The 25,328-nt window shown below is 46.4% G+C and overlaps 2 protein-coding genes across 4 annotated transcripts; one reads left to right on the forward strand and one right to left on the reverse strand.

Moving 5' to 3' along the window:
- Window positions 1-3,897: 3,897 nt before the first annotated feature.
- On the reverse strand, window positions 3,898-11,686 carry LOC118936441 (uncharacterized). 3 transcript variants are annotated; one of them, XM_036954161.2, is made up of 5 exons: window positions 10,350-10,687; window positions 10,021-10,264; window positions 6,994-7,130; window positions 6,719-6,815; window positions 3,898-6,518 (listed from the first exon to the last, which is right to left on the reverse strand). In XM_036954161.2, exons 2-5 carry the CDS (start codon window positions 10,244-10,246, stop codon window positions 5,287-5,289), a joined length of 1,692 nt encoding a protein of 563 aa, XP_036810056.2. In that variant the 5' UTR covers window positions 10,247-10,264; window positions 10,350-10,687; the 3' UTR covers window positions 3,898-5,286. The 3 variants fall into 3 exon arrangements, with proteins under 3 accessions (XP_036810056.2, XP_036810057.2, XP_036810055.2); XM_036954162.2 differs by having other exon boundaries at window positions 10,521-10,660; XM_036954160.2 differs by having other exon boundaries at window positions 10,021-11,686.
- Window positions 11,687-15,239: 3,553 nt separating this feature from the next.
- On the forward strand, window positions 15,240-25,284 carry LOC110497224 (uncharacterized). The gene is made up of 4 exons (XM_036934067.2): window positions 15,240-16,044; window positions 21,321-21,463; window positions 21,813-21,924; window positions 22,120-25,284. Exons 1-4 carry the CDS (start codon window positions 15,768-15,770, stop codon window positions 24,711-24,713), a joined length of 3,126 nt encoding a protein of 1,041 aa, XP_036789962.2. The 5' UTR covers window positions 15,240-15,767; the 3' UTR covers window positions 24,714-25,284.
- Window positions 25,285-25,328: the final 44 nt, after the last annotated feature.

Here is a 25,328-nt window from a genome sequence, read left to right on the forward strand (position 1 = left end):
CCACACGCGTACACTGTGGTGACTGACAAGCTTTGACAGCCACTAGGAGTTTTGAAGCACAAACACCAGGAGATTTGGTTGAAAGGTTACAGCCATTCTCATAACAACGGGGAAGCTGACAACTCGTACATAGGATCCAAACTTGTCCTTTGTGCCTCGGACACCAATACCAACCTCTGGTGGGGGGGTCCCGAGACATGAAGGGGGGGAATGCTAGCCCAGACCCATGACGAGCCTCATCGAGGCCGATGGGGGGGGGCAGGGTGTTTAAGACTATGTGCAACACTGTACGAGGCCGCCAGGGCAGAAAACAAATTTGGTTGTAAACTTTCCAATGAGAACAGAGAGTAGTAGACAGGATATTGGACAAGATATTAGGAATCACAAGAACAGTCTTCTGATGGTTAACACACATGCCACTAACAAATAGAACCATCCATTCCTTCAGGAGGAAAGTTATTAGAAGTCATGAACCATGATCACACTGCGTATGACTGATTGAGTGCTTAGAGAGTACTTCCGTCGTGATGTTAGCTCCTCCATAGATAACATAGCTATGAAAGGGACTCCTTCATATCCATCACCACTACAATGGTGTAAGACAGATTGACGTGTAGTAAAATTAAACTCTTTTAGTTTTATTTCCATTGACACTTAGGAAGTGATAGAGTCATAAACAAGTTCCCCATACAACCATCGCTTAGTGCCACAACACCGTTCATTTGGGAAGAAATGTAATGATGTATTTCATGAGTGTGTGTGCGTTGTTAACATCTGCCTAAGTTACTGCCTAGATCCACCAGCCTGGACGACGAGTCCGGAACGACGATCCCAATCCGGACAGCCGCTGCCCATCCTTGTGGTGGCCTGCTCCATTTGCAGAAATCCTACCCGGGTCAACCACAAGAGGGGGACTGCAACGGCGATCACCAACCAGACATCCACCGCCCATCCTTGTGGTGGCCTGCTCCATTTGCAGAAATCCTACCCGGGTCAACCACAAGAGGGGGACTGCAACGGTGATCACCAACTGGACATCCACCGCCCATCCTTGTGGTGGCCTGCTCCATTTGCAGAAATCCTACCCGGGTCAACCACAAGAGGGGGACTGCAACGGTGATCACCAACTGGACATCCACCGCCCATCCTTGTGGTGGACTGCTCCGCTCTCAGAGAGCCTACCAAGTTCAACCACCAGAAGGGGACTGCAACCAGGACATCACGTGGTCATTATTTTTATGTTGGTTTGCAACTTGCAGGATAATCACAAGATTGAACCCACCAGAGGAGGACTGTCATGACATGGCCCTTTTGGGTGTATATCGTGGCTCCCCCTCTCACTCCCACATCAGGTTTTACAACGGTCATAAATTCCTGACAGAAACTCGGATTATAAAGGGAGAGCCTACAGAGAACAAATACAATATCCTTGCCAAACATCCTAATCCCCAAAATGGGAGAATTAAACAATATTTATATTTTTGAGAATGTGGGAATGGTCCATGGACACTTAAGGGACAGTCATGTCGAGTGTGTTTCATTTGGTGATCTCATGAAGGACAGGAAACACACATTACTGTGTCTTTGGTTGCGTATACTTCTCAATTATGGGGTTTACATCTAAATGTTGTGAAACGTATATGATTACATATTCATCTATTTGTGAAAAGATGAAATGTGATGTTAGCCTTCTAAATGAGAGTATGGGTTTTCATATAAAGTTGAACTAGTCAGTGGCCAAGCCCCGGTGAGCACAGCCATGAAACAGCGTCATGGAACCTCCCCTTTTCTACAGAGTATAAAACCACTTCCGACAAAATGTACATTAGATCAGAAAACATGAGGCGGTAGCTACATGTTGAACTGGTTAACTTCTCTAGGGTAGGGTGCAGCATTGGGAATTTTGGATGAAAAGCATGCCCAAATTAAACTGCCTGCTACTCAGCCATAAAAGCTAGAATATGCATATAATTAGTAGATTTGGATAGAAAACACTCTGATTGAATGATGTCTTTGAGTACAACAGAACTCATATGGCAGGCAAAAACCGAATACAGTGTTTATGGGGTCATGTTGCACTTCCTAAAGCTTCCACTAGATGTCAGCAGTCTTTAGAACCTTGCTTAATGCTTCTACTGTGAAACGGGGCAAATGAGAGGGGATTGAGTCAGAGGTCTGCCAGAGAGCCATGAGCTGACCACGCGCGTTCACGTGATAGTTAGCTTGCGTTCCATTGCATTTCTGAAGACAAAGGAATTCTCCAGTTAGAACATTGTTGAAGATTTATCTTAAAAACATCCTAAAGATTGATTCTATACATCGTTTGACATGTTTCTACGGACTATAACCAAACTTTTTGACTTTGTCTGCACCTAGTGATCATGCCTCATGAATTTTGATTACTGGGCTAAACACGCGAACAAAAAGGAGGTATTTGGACATAAATGATGGACATTATCGAACAAAACAAACATTTATTGTGGAACTGGGATTCCTGGGAGTGCATTCTGATGAACATCATCAAAGGTAAGTGAATATTTATAATGCTATTTCTGACTTCTGTTGACTACACAACATGGCGGATATCTGTTTGGGTTGTTTGGGCTCTGAGCGCTGTACTCAGATTATTGCATGGTGTGCTTTTTCCGTAAAGTTAAAAAAAAATCTGACACAGCGGTTGCATTAAGGAGAAGTCGATCTAAAATTCCATGCATAACAGTTGTATCTTTTAGCAATGTTTATTATAAGTATTTCTGTAAATTGATCTGGCTCTCCACAAAAATCACCGGATGTTTTGGAACTACTGAATATAACGCGCCAATGTAAACTCAGATTTTCGGATATAAATATGAACTTCACCAAAACAAAACATACATGTATCGTGTAACATAAAGTTATTTGAGTGTCATCTGATGAAGATCATCAAAGGCTAGTGATGAATTTCTCTCTATTTTAGCTTTTTGTGTCTCCTCTCTTTGGCTGGAAAAATGGCTGTGTTTTTCTGTGACTTGGCTCTGACCTAACAATCGTTTGGTGTACTTTCATCGTAAAGCCTTTTTGAAATCGGACACTGTGGCTGGATTTACAACAAGTGTATCTTTAAAATGGTTTAAAATACTTGTATGTTTGAGGAATTTTAATTATGGGATTTCTGTTGTTTTGAATTTGGCGCCCTGCAGTTTCACTGGCTGTTGACGAGGTGGGATGCTACCGTCCCACATACCCTAGTGAGGTTAAGAACTACAGCTCTCCCAAAGGACAAGACCAGAGAACGTGGAGATCATTCCCACATTGAAATGGCAATGAAATCTACAAACTAAAGAAAACATACACTCAGAAATATGTAAATTGCTATTTATTTTAGAATGAGCGGTTGTTCATGTTCAAAGTATTAGCAATTTCTATGAGTGCAGTTATCCTATGAGTTCCCCGCTCTTGAGCAGTCCCCACCCCTTTCCTTAGTCTACCAAGCCGCCATATTAGTTTTGTCCGCTAGGGACTTTTTCTTTATATCATCTAGTAACCAATGTATGAACTCTGTGTGTGTTTATGTAATTCTGTGATTGATTAAGTTAGTAAATAAATAATTAAGCCAAATGTATATATCGCTTATTCATGATTCTATGCTAGGGTTCGTGCAGATATCCAAAGGTTTGCGACGTTCAGTAATGAGACTGATGAGGTCAAAATTAATTAATAAGCAACTGTTTTGATAAGATCTGAAAATATCTGAAGAGTTATATTCCGGAAATTGAAACTCTAAACATGTTCTCGTGGTACCCCGACTTCCTAGTTAATTAAAGTTACATGTTTAGTTTAATCGCAAAATTAAATGACACAGAATTGATTTGATAATATACAGTCTTCACATTTAATGATAGTCAACGACACGACATACTCATTCAAGGGTTTTTCTTTATTTTTACTATTGTCTACATTTTAGAATAATGATGAAGACATCAAAACTATGAAAAAACACATGTAATCATGTAGCAACCAAAAAAGTGTTAAACAAATAAAAAGGTATGTTACCTTTGAGATTCAACGTAGCCACCCTTTACAATGATGACAGCTTTGCACACTATTGGCATTCTCTCAACCACCTTCATGGGATAGTCACCTGGAATGCATTTCAATTAACAGGTGTGCCTTGTTAAAAGTGAATTTGTGGAATTTCTTTCCTTCTTAATGCATTTGAACCAATCAGCTGTGTTGTGACAAGGTATAGAGAAGATAGCCCTATTTGGTAAAAGACCAAAGTCCAAATTATGGCAAGAACAGCTCAAATAAGCAAAGAGGAACGACCGTTCATCATTACTTTAAGACATGAAGGTCAGTCAATTCGGCACATTTCAAGAACTTTGAAAGTTTCTTCAAGTGCAGTCGCAAAAAACATCAAGCCCTATGAGGAAACTGGCTCTCATGAGGACTGCCACAGGAAAGAAAGACGTAGAGTTACATCTGCTTCAAAGGATAGGTTCATTAGAGTTGCCAGCCTCAGAAATCGCAGCCCAAATAAATGCTTCACAGAGTTCAAGTAACAGACTCATCTCAACATCAACTGTTCAGAGGAGACTGTGTGAATCAGGCCTTCATGGTCGAATTGCTGCAAAGAAACCACTACTAAAGGACACCAATAAGAAGACTTTTGGGCCAAGAAACACAAAAAAATTGACATTAGAACGGTGTAAATCTGTCCGTCTTCGTGAGACGCAGAGTAGGTGAACGGATGATCTCCGCATGAGTGGTTCCCACGTAAAGCATGAAGAAAGTGGTGTGATGGTGCTTTGCTGGTGACACTGTATGTGATTTATTTTGAATTCAAGACACACTTAACCAGCATGGCTACCACAGCATTCTGCAGCGATAAGCCATCACATCTGGTTTGCGCTTAGTGGGACTATCATTTGTTTTTCAAAAGGATAATGATCCAACACACCTCCAGGCTGCGTAAGGGCTATTTGACCAAGAAGGAAAGTGTTGGAATGCTGCATCAGATAACCTTACCTCCACAATCACCTGACGTCAACGCAATTGAGACGGTTTGGGATGAGTTGGACCGCAGAGTGAAGGAAAAACAGCCAACAAGTGCTCAGCATATGTGGGATCTCATTCAAGACTGCTGGAAAAGCATTTCAGTTGAAGCTTCCATATGTGTTATTTCATAGTTTTGATGTCTTCACTATAATTCTACAATGTAGAAAATAGTACAAATAAATAAAACCCTTGAATGAGTAGGCGTGTCCAAACTTTTGATTGGTACTGTATATATTTTTTTAAACAAATTCATTTCAGGAGATCCGGCCTGTGTTTGCGCTGGTGTGACTTCAGATGGTCCAGTTGTTTGAAGCGGAGTCCACATACAGCGCAGCAGTACGGTCTCTCCCCAGTGTGGATACGCTGGTGCACCTTCAAATTGTCTGCCCGTGTGAAGCGCTTGTCACACATAGTGCAGCGGTGAGGTTTCTCCTGCGTGTGAATGCGCTGATGCAGCTTGAGGTTCCAGAGCCGATTGAACTTGTTCCCACAGATGGAGCAGCAGTAGGGCTTGTCTGTGGTCTGGCTGCACTTGTGCCTCTTCAGGTCGGAGAAGGAGGTGAAGCCCTTGCCACATTGGCTGCAGAGGTGGAGTCCCTCTGCCTGGTGGACCCGCTGGTGGACCTTGAGGTTGCAGGCCTGGGTGAAGGTCTTAACGCACTGGGTGCGCGAGTATTGAGGTCCAGACCCTGACTCTGTGCTCAACCCTCTACCCATTTCGTGTTTCTGCTTGTGGGCCTTGAGAGAAACGGAGTCTGGGAAGGTCTTGGTGCATTGATTGCAGGCGTGACACCTCCCCCCTCCTCTCACTCTTCCTGTTACCTGCTCTTGTGAACGATCTCTGAGGTTTAAAGAGTGTCCAAAGTCGTCAGCGGCATCATACAGGCTCTCTGTGTTGTTGTTGTGGGCTGAGCTTCCAGAGTGGATGGAGGTTAGCCCCCTGTGGCCGGCTCTACTACCTGACTCTGGGACACCGTGTTCAGGGTACAAGACGCTGGAGTCCTGCAGGTACCCCTCCTCGTTTATCAACAGGCAGTTCCGTTCTCCCACCTCTGGGTGGGGGGATGGCGTTGGCGACCCCACCTGCTCCCTCTGGCTCTGATGGGGGTCAGGCATGTGGGAGCGATGGTGATGGTCTCCCCCCTCAGACCCTCCCAGGTCCACCTGGTAGTGACCCAGAGCTCCGTAGCTCATCGCCCCCAGACGAGACGGAGAACCAGGAAACCTATCCAGTCCTTCTATGTCTGCAAGATGGCCGCCACCACCACTTCCGTCGCAACCAGACTTTTCAAAGCCGCCCACCAGTTCTTTCATGCTGTAACGAGGACGGTAGAGAGGGTCGGTGGGATCCCCTGCGTCTCCCTCGGGGCCCGGAGGTTTAGGCCCCTGGTCTAGAACAGATCCCCAGTCAGCCTGGCACTGCTGCAGTGCTTGCTCACTGAAACTCTTACTGGGCCCCGAAACGTCCGAACCGTCGGCCCCTGAAGAACACAGGAGACATGAGGCATTGGCAATAGTAGAAACTGTAGTAGAGTAACTAACACTCAATTTGAACTTAAAGTTTCAAGTTGCCTTGATATAATACCAATGACAACGTATTAGAAGCTACTCTCCTTATCATTCTCATCATCATAAAGGTTGGCTATTTTCTGTTATGTTTGTTGTAAACTCCTCAACTGACCATCCAAGCAGAACTCCCATCTCTCCCGTAGCTCAGTGTTGTGGAGAGGCTCCTCTTTCAGCAGACTGTCCAGCTTCTGACTTCCGACCTCTGTGGACTGGAAGAGGAAATGAATGAGTCGATTCTGACTAAATGATGGATAAACTGACAGTGACTGAACAGAGCTGACATGATGGTCCCCTATTCTTCCTGACAATCAGTTCTAATCTGTTCTGCACAGTACATTTTTATCTGAAGGTTCTATAACACTGGTGTTTATTCAGTCCCCTACTTACCTCAGAGATTTTCCTAGGGCTGGTGGCCTCAGCCTCCTCCAGGTCATGGAAGGTTGTTTCCCCGGCCACGCCCCCACAGCTGCTCCACTCCTCCCCTGATACCTTCTCCTGCTTCAGGCCACACCCCCTCTCCACACCTGGCCACAGGTAAACAAAGAGAACATTTCATTTCAAGTAAAAGGAACGGGCCTAGATTGAAACAACAGACTGAGCAGATCAGAGTGCGATGACGGGTAAGTGTAAAAATGTCTCCAGAATAGAAACCAAGTAAAAGTACCTATAAATGTACTTGTTCTTTTGAGAACCATGAGTCAGTCAGCAGTAGTGAGTGCTCTGAAGTTGAGCCAGACCAGGGTGAAGTAGTGCTCTGAAGTTGAGCCAGACCAGGGTGAAGTAGTGCTCTGAAGTTGAGCCAGACCAGGGTGAAGTAGTGCTCTGAAGTTGAGCCAGACCAGGGTGAATTAGTGCTCTGAAGTTGAGCCAGACCAGGGTGACGTAGGCGCTCTGAAGTTGAGCCAGACCAGGGTGAGGTAGGCGCTCTGAAGTTGAGCCAGACCAGGGTGAAGTAGGCGCTCTGAAGTTGAGCCAGACCAGGGTGAAGTAGGCGCTCTGAAGTTGAGCCAGACCAGGGTGAAGTACCTGTGACTACAGGTGTGGTAGACATTCAGAGATGATTTTGGACCGGTAGGAGCGGCCGACCCGTGTGTTGTGTCAGGTTGGGTAAAGGACAAACTGGGAGCGGTTACATATGTGACAGATCCGAGAAGTTGAAATGTTTTGAGTTTTTGTGCTTCCTCCGCCCAAAGGCAGGGGGCGCTGCACATCACACGTTTCAACTTGTGTCGTGCTTTGCTCTCTGGAGCAGGACACCACTCAAAGGAGTGACCAGTAGAGGTGGATCAGATGAAAAGGAATACTCCTAGTATTTGTGACGCCCGCCGTTTGGTGAGTTGTAGACCCGATGGCAATGGTGAAACAGAGTTTCTACCTGATAAAGGTCAGGTTAGGTTATATTTGATATTCTGTAAGGGCCCATGTTCCGAACATGCTATGGTGCTTTAGGTGTCAAGGATTTGGATATTGCAGCAGTGTGTAGAAGGGACCGTCCACAATCTCAGAAGTGTGCTGGAGGGTGTAGTCAGACAGTGTAACAAAGGGATAGAGAAACACTGTGTCAACTCTGGGGACACCCATGCAGCTGGGGATCCCAATTGCCCTGTGAGAGAGACGGGTTGAGATTGCCAGAGTTCAAAAGGGACAAAATGTTTCCTATGCTGAGGCAGTGAAAAGAGTAGAGGATAGCCCAAGGATACCACCCCATCCTCCCAGGCCGACCGCCAGGTGTAGGATCTTTTAGAGCCAAAGTAGTGGGATGGGGTGGTGGGTTTCTGAAGATAGTGTATAGGTGCAGGGTTAGATGGTGGTGCAATTTAAGATATTCCCCTTCCTCGTTTCCCTTTTTTTTTGTGATCAAAATCTGCAATCTGACCGGCAGCAATCTAGTCTGCCGGAAAAACACACGAAGAAGAAGTAGTAAAAGGAAAGGAAAGAAACAGTGTGACTAATGGAGTCTCCTCACATCAGATAAAGGAAAGGAAACATGTTTATTAAGATGCCACCACCAATTCAACTGTCTGGTCAGTGATCACCAAATGATGGATGCTAAACACTACAGCAGCCCCACTAGTGACTCCTTCATATATACACTGAAAGCACAACAACATTAGGAACACCTGATCCTTCTATAACCAGGTGATATTCCATACTTACAAAACGGTCGCTGATAGTGAGCATTTCCACCTGACAGGTGTGGCATATCAAGAAGCTGATTAAACAGCATGATCATTACATAAGTGCACATTGTGTTGGGGACAATAAAAGGCCACTAAAATCTGGAGTTTTGTCACACAATGCCACAAATTGGCATGCCACGAATGTCCACCAGAGCTGTCGCCAAATAAATGTAATGTTAATTTCTCTACCATATGCCATTTTTTTTAAATTTGGCAGTACGTCCAACCAGCCTCACAACCACAGACCAGGCACTCTGACAGCTGATGAAACTGTGGGTATGCACAATCGAAGAATTTCTGAACAAATTGTCAGAAACCATCTCAGGGAATCTCATCTGCGTGCTCGTCGTCCTCACCAGGGTCTTGACCTGACTGCAGTTCGGCATCGTAACAAACTTCAGTGGGCAAATGCTCCCATTCGATGGCCACTGGCACACTGGAGAATCATACTCTTTCAACTGTACTGGGCAGATGACAGACAGCGTGCATGTCGTTGTGTGGGCGAGCGTTTTGCTGATGTCAACGTTGTGAACAGAGTGCCCCATGGTGGTGGTGGGGTTATGGTATTGGCAGGCATAAGCTACGGACAACGAACACAATTGCATTTTATCGATGGCAATTTGAATGCAGAGATACCGTGATGAGATTCTGAGGTCCACTGTTGCGCCATTCATCCGCCGCAGTCACCTCATGTTTCAGCATGTTAATGCTTGGCCCCATGTCGCAAGGATCTGTACACAATTACTGGAAGCTGAAAATATCCCAGTTCTTTCATGACCCGCACACTCAGATATACCACCCATTGAGCATGTTTGGGATGCTCTGGATCGGCGTGTGTACGACATTGTGTTCCATTTCCCACCAATATTCTGAAAATTTGCGCAGCCATTTTCTGAGGAGTGGGACAACATTCCACAGGCCACAATCAACAGCCTGATTAACTCTATGTGAAGGAGGAGCATCGCACTGCATGAGGCAAATGGTGGTCACACCAGATACTGACTGGTTTTCTGATCCATGCCCCTACCTTTTTATAATGATATCTGTTACCAACAGATGCATATCTGTATTCCCAGTCGTGTGAAATCCATAGATTAGTGCCTAATGAATTGATTTCAATTAACGGATTTCCTTCTGTTTACTGTAACTCAGCAATAACTTTGAAATTGTTGCAGGTTGCGTTTATATTTTTGTTGAGTAGATATATTGTCTTTAAAAGTCTCTCACTCCTCACCTGTCTGTGAGGTTCCAGAGCTTGTCTCCACGTCAGCTCTCCCACAGTCCGCACACTTCCCCCTCTGGCCTCCCTCTCTATCCCTCTCCTTGCGACTGTTCTCCGACCACTGCAGCCGCTTCTTCAGTGACTCGACCTGCTCCCGGTTCCGGAACACCTCCTCCAGGAAACTATCCTCCACCAGCCTGGTGATCTCGTATATGGCTGACTTAAGGACCGTCTCCATGACCCCGGAGAGCTGAGACTGGAAGGTTACGATGGCTTCAGACATCATGGCAAACTGTCTATGTGTAACTAGATACAGTTATGAGACCGTAAAGTTGACCTACTTTTGTTCAGGTTGGTCAGTGTTACGATCCAGTCTATCAAAATGATATGAAGCTAGCTCATTAGCTAACCTTAGCAGAAAAGATACTGGTAACTAAACCGCTTTTGCCTCCCCCAATAACTGTCCTATTGCAATTGTTTTACCATTTTGAGATATAAGCTGTAGTACTTACTGTATATGAGGCTATTCTAATAAATATAAATACCAGATGTAATGAGAGAAAGTAAGGCTATGGTAGTTGGCATGCTACTTAGCTAGACAGGCAACACAAAAAGCATCCATTAAAAACAGTCGAACTTCCGGAAACAAACCAACGGGTTGGATAGTGGGACAATCTACATCGGAACTCTCTTTACTGGAGTAAAAAGACAACCTTTATTTAAGCAATAGCTTTGTATGTTACACGTTTACTGTTGACGTTCAACATCAGATATGATTATATATTAGGATACAGACTCTTACAGTTTTTATTGTATACATTGTAATATATATATATATATTAGTTATTACATCACACGAACATTGTACAAAACCAAACAATATACAAATATCACAAATCATTTTGACAAATACTGTGGACAGTTCTTTGACAAATTGCTATTTATACCTTTCAGGGATGATAAATAATATTCTAAATAGATTAGAAAAATATTGAAACGTTTTATTAAACTTATTTTAATGGATGTAACATTTTCCCAATAAAATGAAAACAATAAAATTAATGTATTGACAGTCACTTCGCATGTATGTAAAATAAAAAAGATAACATTTGGTAATGCGTACAGGTTTACCCATTTTATCGCTAATGTATATTTTCATACCTGGCAAAAATATTTCGCTATGAAAACAATCAGAAAATAAATGCCCTATAGTCTAATTTTCCAATTCACAAAAGCTACACTTATTTTCTACATTAATTGCATATTTAGAAATAAGACTATTACAATGATAAAATCTGTAAAGAATCTTGTAAGAAACGTCTCTTACTTTATTAGTTATCAAATATGTGGATTATGTGAAATGGGAACGCGGAAAAATACGACGTCAATTCATGCCGTCAGTGATCTTCAGGTCAGAGCTCTATAAAGAGGCCCGAGTTGGAATTCCGAGTTGAATGACCGTTCAAATCGATTTTTCAAAGTCGGAGCTAGTTTTTTATTTATTCTTCGATGAGGTTTAACAGCCGGTTGGCATCCAATATGCTGCATTACCACCACTTACTAGACTGGAGTACAACTCCTTTATACTTTGCTTGAAAATAACAATAAAAAACAACCCTACTCCACTATTTAAATATATTTAGTCCTACCTCATGCCAACAACCTGAAAGAGACATTACCACTTCCCTCCCCCTTGATCCATCTTCCTCTACTTTCTTCACTGCCTCAGCATAAGACAACTTCTGCACTACCTCAACCTGCCTCTCATGAACGGGACATTTCTGATCCCCAGCCCCATGGGCACCAAATCAAATCAAATCAAATCAAATTTTATTTGTCACATACACATGGTTAGCAGATGTTAATGCGAGTGTAGCGAAATGCTTGTGCTTCTAGTTCCGACAATGCAGTAATAACAAGTAATCTAACTAACAATTCCAAAACTACTGTCTTGTACACAGTGTAAGGGGATAAAGAATATGTACATAAGGATATATGAATGAGTGATGGTACAGAGCAGCATAGGCAAGATACAGTAGATGGTATCGGGTACAGTATGTACAATGAGATGAGTATGTAAACAAAGTGGCATAGTATAGTATAAAGTGGCTAGTGATACATGTATTACATAAGGATACCGTCGATGATATAGAGTACAGTATATACGTATGCGTATGAGATGAATAATGTAGGGTAAGTAACATTTATATAAGGTAGCATTGTTTAAAGTGGCTAGTGATATATTTACATCATTTCCCATCAATTCCCATTATTAAAGTGGCTGGAGTTGAGTCAGTGTCAGTGTGTTGGCAGCAGCCACTCAGTGTTAGTGGTGGCTGTTTAACAGTCTGATGGCCTTGAGATAGAAGCTGTTTTTCAGTCTCTCGGTCCCAGCTTTGATGCACCTGTACTGACCTCGCCTTCTGGATGATAGCGGGGTGAACAGGCAGTGGCTCGGGTGGTTGATGTCCTTGATGATCTTTATGGCCTTCCTGTGACATCGGGTGGTGTAGGTGTCCTGGAGGGCAGGTAGTTTGCCCCCGGTGATGCGTTGTGCAGACCTCACTACCCTCTGGAGAGCCTTACGGTTGAGGGCGGTGCAGTTGCCATACCAGGCGGTGATACAGCCCGCCAGGATGCTCTCGATTGTGCATCTGTAGAAGTTTGTGAGTGCTTTTGGTGACAAGCCGAATTTCTTCAGCCTCCTGAGGTTGAAGAGGCGCTGCTGCGCCTTCTTCACGATGCTGTCTGTGTGAGTGGACCAATTCAGTTTGTCTGTGATGTGTATGCCGAGGAACTTAAAACTTGCTACCCTCTCCACTACTGTTCCATCGATGTGGATAGGGGGGTGTTCCCTCTGCTGTTTCCTGAAGTCCACAATCATCTCCTTAGTTTTGTTGACGTTGAGTGTGAGGTTGTTTTCCTGACACCACACTCCGAGGGCCCTCACCTCCTCCCTGTAGGCCGTCTCATCGTTGTTGGTAATCAAGCCTACCACTGTTGTGTCGTCCGCAAACTTGATGATTGAGTTGGAGGCGTGCGTGGCCACGCAGTCGTGGGTGAACAGGGAGTACAGGAGAGGGCTCAGAACGCAACCTTGTGGGGCCCCAGTGTTGAGGATCAGCGGGGAGGAGATGTTGTTGCCTACCCTCACCACCTGGGGGCGGCCCGTCAGGAAGTCCAGTACCCAGTTGCACAGGGCGGGGTCGAGACCCAGGGTCTCGAGCTTGATGACGAGCTTGGAGGGTACTATGGTGTTGAATGCCGAGCTGTAGTCGATGAACAGCATTCTCACATAGGTATTCCTCTTGTCCAGATGGGTTAGGGCAGTGTGCAGTGTGGTTGAGATTGCATCGTCTGTGGACCTATTTGGGCGGTAAGCAAATTGGAGTGGGTCTAGGGTGTCAGGTAGGGTGGAGGTGATATGGTCCTTGACTAGTCTCTCAAAGCACTTCATGATGACGGATGTGAGTGCTACGGGGCGGTAGTCATTTAGCTCAGTTACCTTAGCTTTCTTGGGAACAGGAACAATGGTGGCCCTCTTGAAGCATGTGGGAACAGCAGACTGGTATAGGGATTGATTGAATATGTCCGTAAACACACCGGCCAGCTGGTCTGCGCATGCTCTGAGGGCGCGGCTGGGGATGCCATCTGGGCCTGCAGCCTTGCGAGGGTTAACACGTTTACAATTAACACATACCACTACTTTCCCCAATGCTACACATTCCTTTATCACATGCCCTTCTGCACACTTCTCACACCTAGGACCCTCCCTCCTACACACTGCTGCCACATGCCCTTCTGCACACTTCTCACACCTAGGAACCTCCCTCCTACACACTGCTGCCACATGCCCTTCTGCACACTTCTCACACCTAGGAACCTCCCTCCTACACACTGCTGCCACATGCCCTTCTGCACACTTCTCACACCTAGGAACCTCCCTCCTACATACTGCTGCCACATGCCCATAAGCTTGAAACCTGTAACAATGTAATGTATTCGGTACAAAAGCTCATACAGGATAACTTGTATATCCTAACATCACTCTGTCGGGCAAAGACTTATCAAAACTCAAAAGAACAGACAATGATGCTTCTATTTCACCACCCTGTCTGTGTCGCACCAAACAACGAGCATCTTCCCCTTCAGTTGGTCAACTTTTATATTTACTGCTACCCCAGTAATCTCTCCTTTCAATAGCCCCGTTTTCTCTTGAGAGCGAAACAATTCAAATGTCTTGCCACCATTCGTTTAACGCCGACCGCCTTCTCCCTCTGACCAACATAAACACAAACAATTATCACAAGACCATTTCTGGTTACCTTCACCGATTCCACAGTACCCAACTCTGTTTTCACCAACCCTGAAACCAGAAATGGATCAGACAAAGGGGCAAGGGTCCACTTTCCCCCAAAACGTCACTATTACTGTCACAGACTCATCTCTATCCTGACCCTCTGTGAAAGCCTCGGGGTCCGAGAACTTTACCACACCTCCGATACTTCGCCCTCATTCACTTCCATTTCTCCTCCTGTCTTCAGTTCACTCTGCTTACACTTTCTACCATTCTTCTTTATTAACAAACATTCACCCCATTTTTAACCGACCCAAGCTCACCATCTTCCTCCCTCTCTCTCAGACCTCCTCTACGTATTCCAAGTATAAGACTCCGTATGACAATACTACACTTTTCCTGACACATATACATGTATACATACATATATATTGTTCTTGATTTCTCAAGGGACGCCATTTAACCGGCTGTCACAATATCCGTACAATCAGCACAAACCCCTCGGGATGTAGCGCTCAACAGTACATCCCACTGAAAATGCAGCTGCTTCGTCGTGACGTTATTCTTTATCAAAAGCTACCGCGACACTTTTCAATTTCAAACAAGCGCGCTCCCAAAAAAACGCCCCCACTACTCTGGTCTCTCAAGCACTGAAGTCCCCAGTTCTATTTTAACGAGACAATAGTCCACGCACGCTGCCAAATGAAGATTACGTTTAAAAATTGTTGCAGGGGTAAACATCCTGTTTATAATTTCTCTGACTAAATTGTTGTTACATTTATCTAATATATCGACGCCATTAACTTCTACATGATCACCAATGAAAAGCTTGATCGATCCTTCAGTAAATTGACAGAAAAATCTACACTGAAGCGGTTTATCCCGCCCACCACTCAGAACGTCACACTATGCATTGTGCGCAGAGTTCCATTGCCTTCTTGTACATAACATCCATTGAATTATTAAAATGTTTGTCGTCGAGGCAGATTTGTTCCCCATCATTCACAGACGAACATATTGGCCGTGTTCGAGAGGATCAAAACTGCGAGTATCATGGATACATTTCTGACTAATCTACAAATCATAATTAGTCGTTATTTACGATGCAAGGTGATTTGTGGATCAGTCAGCTTGCAGTTACTTTGTGGCTCTCGAACACGGCTATCTGAGCTGCTCCACCTGAGTGCTAGTGCGCATGTGATGTTGGTCTGTATAAACCGGATGCAAACGGACAACCCGGATATGGACCTTCCATGAGTCGGCGTACGCGAACGTGGGTAGATTACCTAAAACAGCGGTCGGCCATCTTGCACTCAGTCTCCATTTAATATCATACCTCAGTGGTCCACAGTGGAAAGAGAAACCATGATGTCACGGACATAGGCCGCCAATTCTGATCAATCCTGTACATTACATTGGAAATAATAATCGAAAGTGTGGGGTGAAGCTGGTTGCCGCCAACATGTCGAAAGAATGTTTTCAAACCCAGTTCGCCTTTGTTATGGAGAGTGTATTGAATACTGCAGTCACCGAGACAACGAAACTTTTTGAAAAAACTATTGAGGAACTGCGAGCCGAAATATCTAGAATAAAAGAAGAGAACGAGGACCTCAAAACGAGGCTTCGATCCCTCGAAAATGTGAAGAAATCGACGGGTGAAAGTGAACGCCAAACCGCAGAGCCTGGACCGAGTCAAAGAACATCACGTATCGGCAAACGTGACATTGGCGTTCAATGCGGTGAGTAGAAAACGGGTGTATTCATTCCGCCACACAATCTATCATGGTTTTACAACAAACGAGTTTCTATTTGACAAATTCAGGTAGTTCCCGCCCCGTTTGTTTCCGAAACATTTTGCAACAGAATCGGCGGAATGAGTACGCTCCTGGACTAGTTAAGCAAAGCTAACTTCAAATTAACAAACATCCTAATAGCCTAGATATTTAACTGAGCATGAAGGCTCAACGCTGAGAATATTTCCTCAAACTGCTTAATGTATACGCTTAATTTGTATACACCTTTTTTGGAACGTAACCAGTAAACTCTACATCAGGCTGATAGCTTCCCTGGAGAACTCAACATGTCAGGTGTATGTTACAAGCGGAAATGAAGCCAAGTCAGTGTATGGAGAAGTTGGAGGCGAAACTAGCCAGACACTTCAGATGATGTGGGCTGCTTGGCCTGGACAGTGGCGAGAAGCAACCGGCGGTACAGGGGGAGGCGACACCAAGTCGATAATCACGTAATAATAAGGAATTCCCCTCGACCACAAATGGGTGGAACCCGACATTCGTCCCTACTGATCACTGCTGCGTTGTTCGATGTACATGTAGCCAGGTCAAAAATCCCGACCTACAGTTCACAAGGAGCGGCATGTAGCCTAGCGTTGAGCGTTGGGCCAGGAACCGAAATGTCGCTGTACAGTTCACATGGGGCGACTAAGAGCGTTGGACCAGGAACCGAAATGTCTACCCCTTTACCAAGGCGCGGTTGATGTCGATTTAAGGCTGCATCGCTGATTCAGAGGGGTTGGGTTAAATGCGGAAGACACATTTCAGTTGCGCAACAGACTCCCTTTTGCTTCCCTTTAATTTTCCCAATGCTCTCACATAGGGACATGGAGTTTGTGAGAGAGCCCTGTGGCTTCAGGCTGGTCGTTGTGGGGGGACGCGGTGTCCAAGTAGGCTACACATAGCTGTGTGTGTGGAAAACATTGTATCACAGGTCAGACGTTTAACTTGTTTAGTTCTGTCCGTTTGGAACTCTACTCACTGCTTGCAGCTGTATAGTCCGTTTTGGTCTTGTTGGTCTTGGCTAACATTATAATAAAAAATAGACCAGAGCCTGTCATTTCCAAATGGGAGCAAATTATTCAGAGTGGGCAGAACAAGCAAGGAGGAGTGCCGAGCCTTGCACCAGCTAGTGAGATCCTAGAGAGTCCCACAGTGGAGGTGTCAATGATGGACTGGCCATCTGGAGCACCAGGAGTTTTCCCAGTGGGTCCGCTTGACAGTTGGGGTCGATGCAACGTAGAATATAAATAGCCCCAGCCCCTACTTAATTAAAAGTAACAAAGTGCTGTGTGTCTGATTGGCCCAGGGGAGTGAGCTGCCAGCCCACTGGCACTGTGGTTGGGTATTACATCTGTCAGCTTCTCTCTCCCAGCCAATTACTTTTGGTCCAGTCCATTCTAACTTTACCTGGGCCCCGCCCCTTTCCCATCTCTGTTAAGTGGTGACATTTGAATACATAGTGCAGTGGAGCAAGATGGACAAACAGAGAAAAAACGTAAAGGTGCTGAAAAGCGGAGAGAGAAGTGGTTGAAGTCCCTTTAGGCTGATGAAGCCAAATATTTAAAAATAACACATTATTCATTTGGCGCCGTTACCAGTCAATCATCTCAGCCTAGTTAGCCTGAAGGCACTGGCAGCACAGAGGAGAGAGAGAGAGCAGCCCAGTGATACCAGTTCAACTGTTAGTCAGGGTTTTGCAGCTGAAGCGTAAGACCGAAGACAACAGGGATAAGAAAAGCATGAGTCTGGGGACAGAGGGGACAGGGGCTCTCTAATCACTCTGTCAAAGACTACCGTCGATAACGTCATTACCACCATCCAACACACAACGCAGGCCACCGTAGCAAGTGAAACCCAGGAAGCTGGTGTGTTTTCAGCCCAGGTTGACACTACGCAGGACATTACAACACAAGATCAATGCTCTGTCATAGTCAGATATGTAACACACATCATCCATGAGAGGCTTGTGGCTGTGGTGAAATGTGAGGCATCCATTGGACAATACTGTCCAGTTGTCCAGGTACTGAGTGAAGTACTGGAAAACATGACGCTTGACATCAGCAAGTGCCTTGGCAATTCCACTGATGGAGCCTCCAGTAAGGTCAGTATAAAGGCTTCTCTGCCCGGCTCTCTGCAAAGTCCAACAATCAAGTGCATGTGTGGTGCTGTGCACACATTTTGAACCTGGTTTTGACAGACACAACAGAAAGTGTCTTGGCAAGTGGGTCAGGTTTCTCTCAATAACAATATAGCTGTGTTCTTCCGTGAATCCTACCAGAGGATGAACATTTGGGAGAAGCAGAGCAAGGACCCAAGACAGACGTCTTGCTCCAATTGGAGAGACACGCTTTCAGTGCCTGAAAGAAGGTCTCTGGAGCTTTTGGAAATCCAGATGAGGGTCTGTATGCTGATGTCCTTCTCACCATGCAAGATCAGAAAAACATCAACACTACTTCCAGGGTCAAGGCACGGGGATACTTTGAGGGGTTGCTGAAGTATGAAACAATACTTACAGCTCAGATATTCCTCAGAATATTTCAGGTCACCTCACCAGTGTCAGAATATCTTCAAACAAGTGGAATGGACATTCTGTCTGCGCACCGTATGGTTGTGTCTACAGAGGAGTAGCTGAAAGGAATGGCTAGACATTTAGAAAAAGTCAAGGCAGCTGCAGACACAGTTGTTCAGTGGGCCAACAGGAAGTTGCAGGAATGGGTTGGGAAAACAGAGCTGGAGTTAGAGACCACTCTGCCAATGAAAAGGGCTCGAAAGAAGAAAACCATGCTCGGAGAGATGGCACAATGAGACATTTACTGGGGCAAAGAGCGCATACAGGATTGGTGTACATAATCAAATACTGGATACAGTTATAGATGGCATCCATCAGCTATTTCTGAGTAATGGCACTTTGTATCCCGACATGGCTCTTCTGGACCCTAAACTTTAGTCAGCTAACATCCAGTGGCCTTCCACAGACAGCCCTTCAAGAACTAAGCACATTTTTGATCAAATCTGACAGCAGAGCAACAGTGGTCAATTTACAGAGTGAGCTCATGAGTCTGGCAGAACAGTGGACTAGGTTAAAACAATGGGGATTTGAAGAATACACAACCAGGACTATCATGGGCCTGAAGGAAATGAAGACAAGGTGGAGATGGTGAACAAGAGCTGTTCATCTGGCAAGGACTGTCCAGTGTGTTGCTACCGTATTCTTAGTCGGTACAACCTATTGACCGACGCATATCACATCCTGGGCCTTGCTTACGAGTTGCTACTTCCCCTGTCAGTAACCCAGGTAGACATTGGAACAACTTTTTGGTAAATCAAAATTAATCTTGTGTATTTATTTATCTGCTTATAACTTCTGAAATGTGATTCACCTGAGCTGAAATAAAAGATCCCAGAAATGTTCCAATACACACAAAAATAGTATTATTCTCAAATGTTGTGCATAAACTGGGTTTTACATCCCTGTTAGTGAGCATTTCTCATTTGCCAAGACAATCCATCCACCTGAGAGGTGTGGCATATCAAGAAAATGATTATACAGCATGATAATTACACAGGTGCACCTTGTGCTGGGGACAAAGGCCACTCTAAAATGTGCAGTTTTGTCACAATGCCACAGGTGTCTCAGGTTTTGAAGGAGTGTGCAATTGGCATGCTGACTGCAGGAATGTCCACCAGAGCTGTTGCCAGAGAATTGAATGTTAATTTCTCTACCATAAGCCACCTCCAACATTGTTTTAGAAAATGTGGCAGTATGTCTAACTGAAGACCACGTGTAACCATGCCAGCCCAGGACCTCCACATCCAGCTTCTTCACCTGTGGGATTGTCTGAGACCAGCTACCCGGACAGCTGAGAAATACTCCTCTGTTTCATGTCTGTAATAAAGCCCTTTTGTGGGGGAAAACTCATTCTGATTTGCTGGGCCTGGCTCCCAAGTGGGTGGGCCTACACCCTACCAGGCCCACCACCCTACCAGGCCCACCATGGCTGCAACCCTGTCAAGTCATGTGAAATCCATAGATTAATTTATTTCAACTGACTGATTTCCTTATAAACTGTAACTCACCTAAATCGTTGAAATTGTTGCATGTGGCGTTTTATATTTTTGTTCAGTGTGTGTAAAGATATTCATATACAAAATCACTTTAAATTAAATTAGTCCTTGACCATGTGACCTAGTCACCTCAAACCAACTTTGGATTGTTCAGAGGGTAGGGGCAAACAAAAAATAAATATATATATTTTACCTTCATTTCGTTGTCACTTTTTTTGGACTTCTAGTTTCAATGGCTCCTTGAACACCCACAGATGAATATGAATTTGTCTCAAGTCAAAGCATCCTTTAAGTTTCTCATTCTCATCAATATATATTCATAAACTACTGGACAGATGTGCATGCCACTTTCACGTAGCAGCGGCAGCCGTAGCAGCGGCAGCCGTAGCAGCGGTAGCCGTAGCAGCGATAGCCGTAGCAGCCGTAGCAGCGGCAGCCGTAGCAGCGGCAGCCGTAGCAGTGGCAGCCGTAGCAGCAGCAGCCGTAGCAGCGGTAGCCGCAGCAGCAGCCGTAGCAGCGGTAGCCGTAGCAGCAGCAGCCGTAGCAGCAGCAGCCGTAGCAGCGGTAGCCGTAGCAGCGGTAGCCGTAGCAGTGGCAGCCGTAGCAGTGGCAGCCGTAGCAGCGGTAGCCGTAGCAGCGATAGCCGTAGCAGTGGCAGCCGTAGCAGCGGCAGCCGTAGCAGCAGCAGCCGTAGCAGCGATAGCCGTAGCAGTGGCAGCCGTAGCAGCAGCAGCCGTAGCAGCCGTAGCAGTGGCAGCCGTAGCAGCAGTGGCAGCCGTAGCAGCCGTAGCAGTAGCAGCCGTAGCAGCGGTAGCCGTAGCAGCGGCAGCCGTAGCAGCGGCAGCCGTAGCAGGGGCAGCCGTAGCAGGGGCAGCCGTAGCAGGGGCAGCCGTAGCAGCGGCAGCCGTAGCAGCGGCAGCCGTAGCAGCGGTAGTATTGATTGTAGTAGCAGTAGACACATTAGGCTTATGATTATGGGCTTAGATCTTTAGCTAACAGTTGTAGGATTTTTTTCAAAGGTCTACAGACTACAATATATCACAGAAGAAAATTGGGGTTTGAGAGGTGTGGTCTATCGGTACGGTGTGTTGCAACACATGATGTTATGTCAGGCGTATGTCCTAACCACTCTCTCTCCCCTGATCTGGTATTTCCAGTCCTGACAGCGCATGCTTTGCCTCGGGCTGGGGTGCAGCACCGGCGGGAGGAGAACCAGGGGACGGAGGTGCACCGGGGGGCCTACGACGAGGAGGGCAACCCACAGACTGCCTTAGTGCTGATCAAACAGGAGGTGGACTGGGTAAGACAGTCCCCACCTAGCCCGAGTCCCCGATCTGTTTGGGTCAGTGCTATCAAGGATCGTTGCGACGTCCCTGTCCTAAACCCCTACCTAACCATTTTACATTTTAACTTCAATGGGGTAGGGAAGTCCTAAAGATCCCGGATAGCACGGACCGATCGGTTTTCATCCACCCCTCTGCTCAACCTATTGTTGTTGACCCCAGAGAAAAGGAAACACCTGTACACTGCACTTACTGGAATCTTCTTATTTTTATTTAAACTTACGTACATGAGCCTAACAGCCTTTGTCAGAGTTTATGTTGACACTAATATAACCTGTTGTTGTTGGCATTGTCCCCCCACCCCAGGAGGCAGACTATTCTGATGACTACTCCCCCGGGTACATACTGCTGAAGAAGGAGGGGGGAGATCTCCCGACTCTGGTCCGCAGACAACCTCTCAGAGAGTTACCAGGCAGAGGTAGGAACTAGGGAGACCTGCTTCTGAATCACACATCTTATTACAATGTATTAAACAGTATTGGGATGAGAACCAGGCTCTAATAATATCTATAATAATCTCTCCACTGTTATTCTGTCTTTTTTTCTTTCTGTTTCTCCCTTTCAACTTTCCCTTCTACCTTTCTCTATCCTGTCAATCTCTCTCCCTCTGTAGCCCTGGTCCCACCTGGAGCCGTCAGGGCCCTGGTCAACCGTTACACCCAGGAAAGGCCTCCTACCACCCAGCCTACCTCAGCAGAGGCCCCCCTCCAGAGAGATCCAGACACCCAGGAGACCCCCCAGGCTCTCAGCCCATCCCAGCCCAGGACCAGAGAAGTTACCAGTGCAGGCCAGGCCCCTGGAGCAGAACAGCAGTCACTTGTAATACCAACAGCAGAGTCTCCAACATTACACCAGACAGCATCTCCTCAATCAGCAGCCACTATCCAGTCTACAACAACTGTCCTGTCTACTGTAATGGCCCAGTCCACGGTAACTACTCTGTCAAAAGAAACTGTCCAAACGACCACAGCGGTCCAGTCGACTGTAGCGGTGAAGTCGACAGCAGCATCGTCAGAGCGCCCGCCACCTGTCATCTCCGGGTTACCCAGAACCCCTCTTCAGAATACACAGCCCAGCCCCGTACCCCCTCGTCCATCCCCATCTCCTCGACCATCACCAGCACAGTCCCACACAGACGTTCTACCTGTAGCTCATCCAATAGCAGTGCCCTCAACACAACCAGCTAGGCCTACAGCTGTACCTGATGGACCAACGGCCACACCACCAACACAGACACAACCGCCTACAGTTTTGGAGAAGTCGGGTCTTGCCACGGCAAGTCCGCCAACGCCTGTCCAGTCCGCTCCATCTCCTACTGAGTTGACAGAACCTGCCGGCCCTCCTGAGAAGCAGGTGTTGTTGGTCACTGAGCATGTGCAACACTCCTCCACCGTGCCCGGACCAAAGTCACCTTCTGTCCCAGAGACATCTTATGAAACCCCTCTACAGCTGTCAGCCCCTGCTGGAACTACACCCTCTGGCTGCTGTCAGATGTCTAAGACACAGTTTTTAGCTCAGTTGTCAGTAGTACCCCGAGTATGTGCTCCACCGAGGGTGGAGAAAGACAAGGAGGAGGAAAAAGAGGGGCAGGAAGATGAGGGGGAGAGGCTTTCCCCCCTCCCTGCCACATCTACGGAAGCTGTGATGACCAGGTCTGTTGCTACGGAGACGACCCCCGCCAGCGAGAATAAGGAGGAGATTGTTGTCCAGGTAGGCGGCAAGCAAAAGTCAAGTCAACGTGAAGCGCTCCTCTCCGGTCTCCGCCTCCGCTTAAGGCCCCGCCCCCAGGACAGCATGCCTTCTCCAGTGGTTGCTAAGAAACCCAGAGGAGAGAGAACCACCCCTCTAGACCACGACTACTCAAAGGTGATGGAGGACGGAGAAGAAAAGTCCAGGGAATCACACGTTGACCAGGATGTAGTAGAGGACACAGCTAATGGTGAGACGGCTGACGACAAGTCTAGTGGACAAGGAAGTAGTAACCACATCATCAGTGAGGAAGAGGGAGGAGCTAACACTGATGTGACCTCTCCGACCAGACAGTCACCTATTGTTGGAGGTGTGTCCAAATCCAAGAAGAGAAGCATGACCTGGGTGCAGGCTCAGAGACTATTGGCGCTAGCCCAGGCTAAGAGGAGTAGGTCAAAGGTCACCAAGGCCTCACAGAGAGGTCTGAGGTCAGAGCTAAGAGGCTTGGTCACACAGACACAGTTTCTGCCTTCCAACCCACAGCGCCGCCGGTCATACAGACCCAGCCCACAAGCTGCCTCCAGCCCACGCCGCACCAGCCCTCGCCAGGTTACAGGGGACAACACAAACCCTCCTCCTGCCACCCCTCCTAACCCACAGCCTCACTCCTTCAAGGTCACTTCCACCACCCCTCGTCGCGGAAGACCTCGTTCTGCGGCCGTGGCGACTTTAAATTTGAAACGGTCTCCCTCCACCCCTCAACCTATCCCCTTCATTGTCACCGTCAGCCCTCGCTCTAACTTCAAAAAGTCCCCACGGACTTTCCAGCAGGCGCGCCGATACCGCCAATCACAACCGATGTGGTCACCACCGGGACCGTTACAGCTCCAACAGTCTCCCCAGGCTCCACGGAAACGTCTCGCCAAGAACCAGTGTGCAGACTGCGGTCGTGTCCTGAGCAGCGCCGCTGCTTTAGAGAGCCACGCCTCCCTCCACTCAGGGAAGCGCCCGTTCGCCTGCTCTGCCTGCGGTAAGGACTTCCCCGACCTCAAGGGCCTCAACCGCCACGCCCGCGTCCATGGTGATCAGCGGGGCCACCAGTGTCCGCAGTGCAGCAAGACCTTTGTCTACCGCTTCGGCCTGACTAAGCATGAGCAGGTGGTCCACAGCGGCGTGCGTCCGTTCGTCTGCCCAATCTGTGACAAACGCTTAATTACACAGCGTGACCTGGAGGCTCATATCCGCGTTCACACTGGAGAGAAACCATTTGCCTGCTCCCTCTGTGTGAAGCGGTTCAAGAGGCGTGTGGAGCTGAATGTTCACCTGATGTGGCATAACGGGGAGAAGAGACACTGGTGCTCGTACTGTGGGAAGGGATTTCTGGATTACAATAATCTGAAGAACCACAAACTGGTCCACACCGGAGAGAAACCCTACACCTGCTCCGAGTGTGGCAAGCGCTTCAAACAGACTGGCCATCTGAAGAAACACCTGAAGACGGTACACAAAGACCGATAGACGGCGGGGGAAAAATATTCAATGACACCCTATTCCCTATATAGTGCACCTCTTTGGACCAGAAACAGTGGCAGGCCCTTGTAAGGTAGTGCACTTAGATAGGGTGTCATAGGAGCTATTGAGGGGGAATAGTTATCTCCGTTTGCTGTGAATTCAAAACCCAGCCGTGTTAGTGTTAATGAGGCAGGGATCCCAATCTATTCTGACAGTGACTGGGAAGGACTTATTATGTATTGATTCATTAAAAGTATCAAAGCTTTTGTTTTATAAACATTTGGTGCCGCTTTTGTTGTTTAGAAGAATCATGCTACGAGAGAACGATGTAGTTAAGTGTAAAAAAATGTTTTTACAAATTTGTTTTATTTTAGTTGACTGAGTTGGTTATTTGTATTTAAAACATGAATTCTGGTTATTTTGCTATAATTCGTTATTCATTAGAAAAGTTTGAAGCCTTAACAAGTTTAAATGTAGGTGTACTGTGTTCACGTCATGGTGTTTATGTTCTGTGGTTTTGAACTACAATGAACAAAAATAAACGTTTCATGAGCTGAAATAAAAGAACTCACAAAAAGCGTATTTCTCTCAAATATTAAACACACATTTGTTTCCATCCAT

The sequence above is a fragment of the Oncorhynchus mykiss genome, chromosome 10 (assembly GCF_057628025.1).
Source record: "Oncorhynchus mykiss isolate SJ-2025 chromosome 10, ASM5762802v1, whole genome shotgun sequence".
Classification (NCBI taxonomy): Eukaryota; Metazoa; Chordata; class Actinopteri; order Salmoniformes; family Salmonidae; genus Oncorhynchus; species Oncorhynchus mykiss.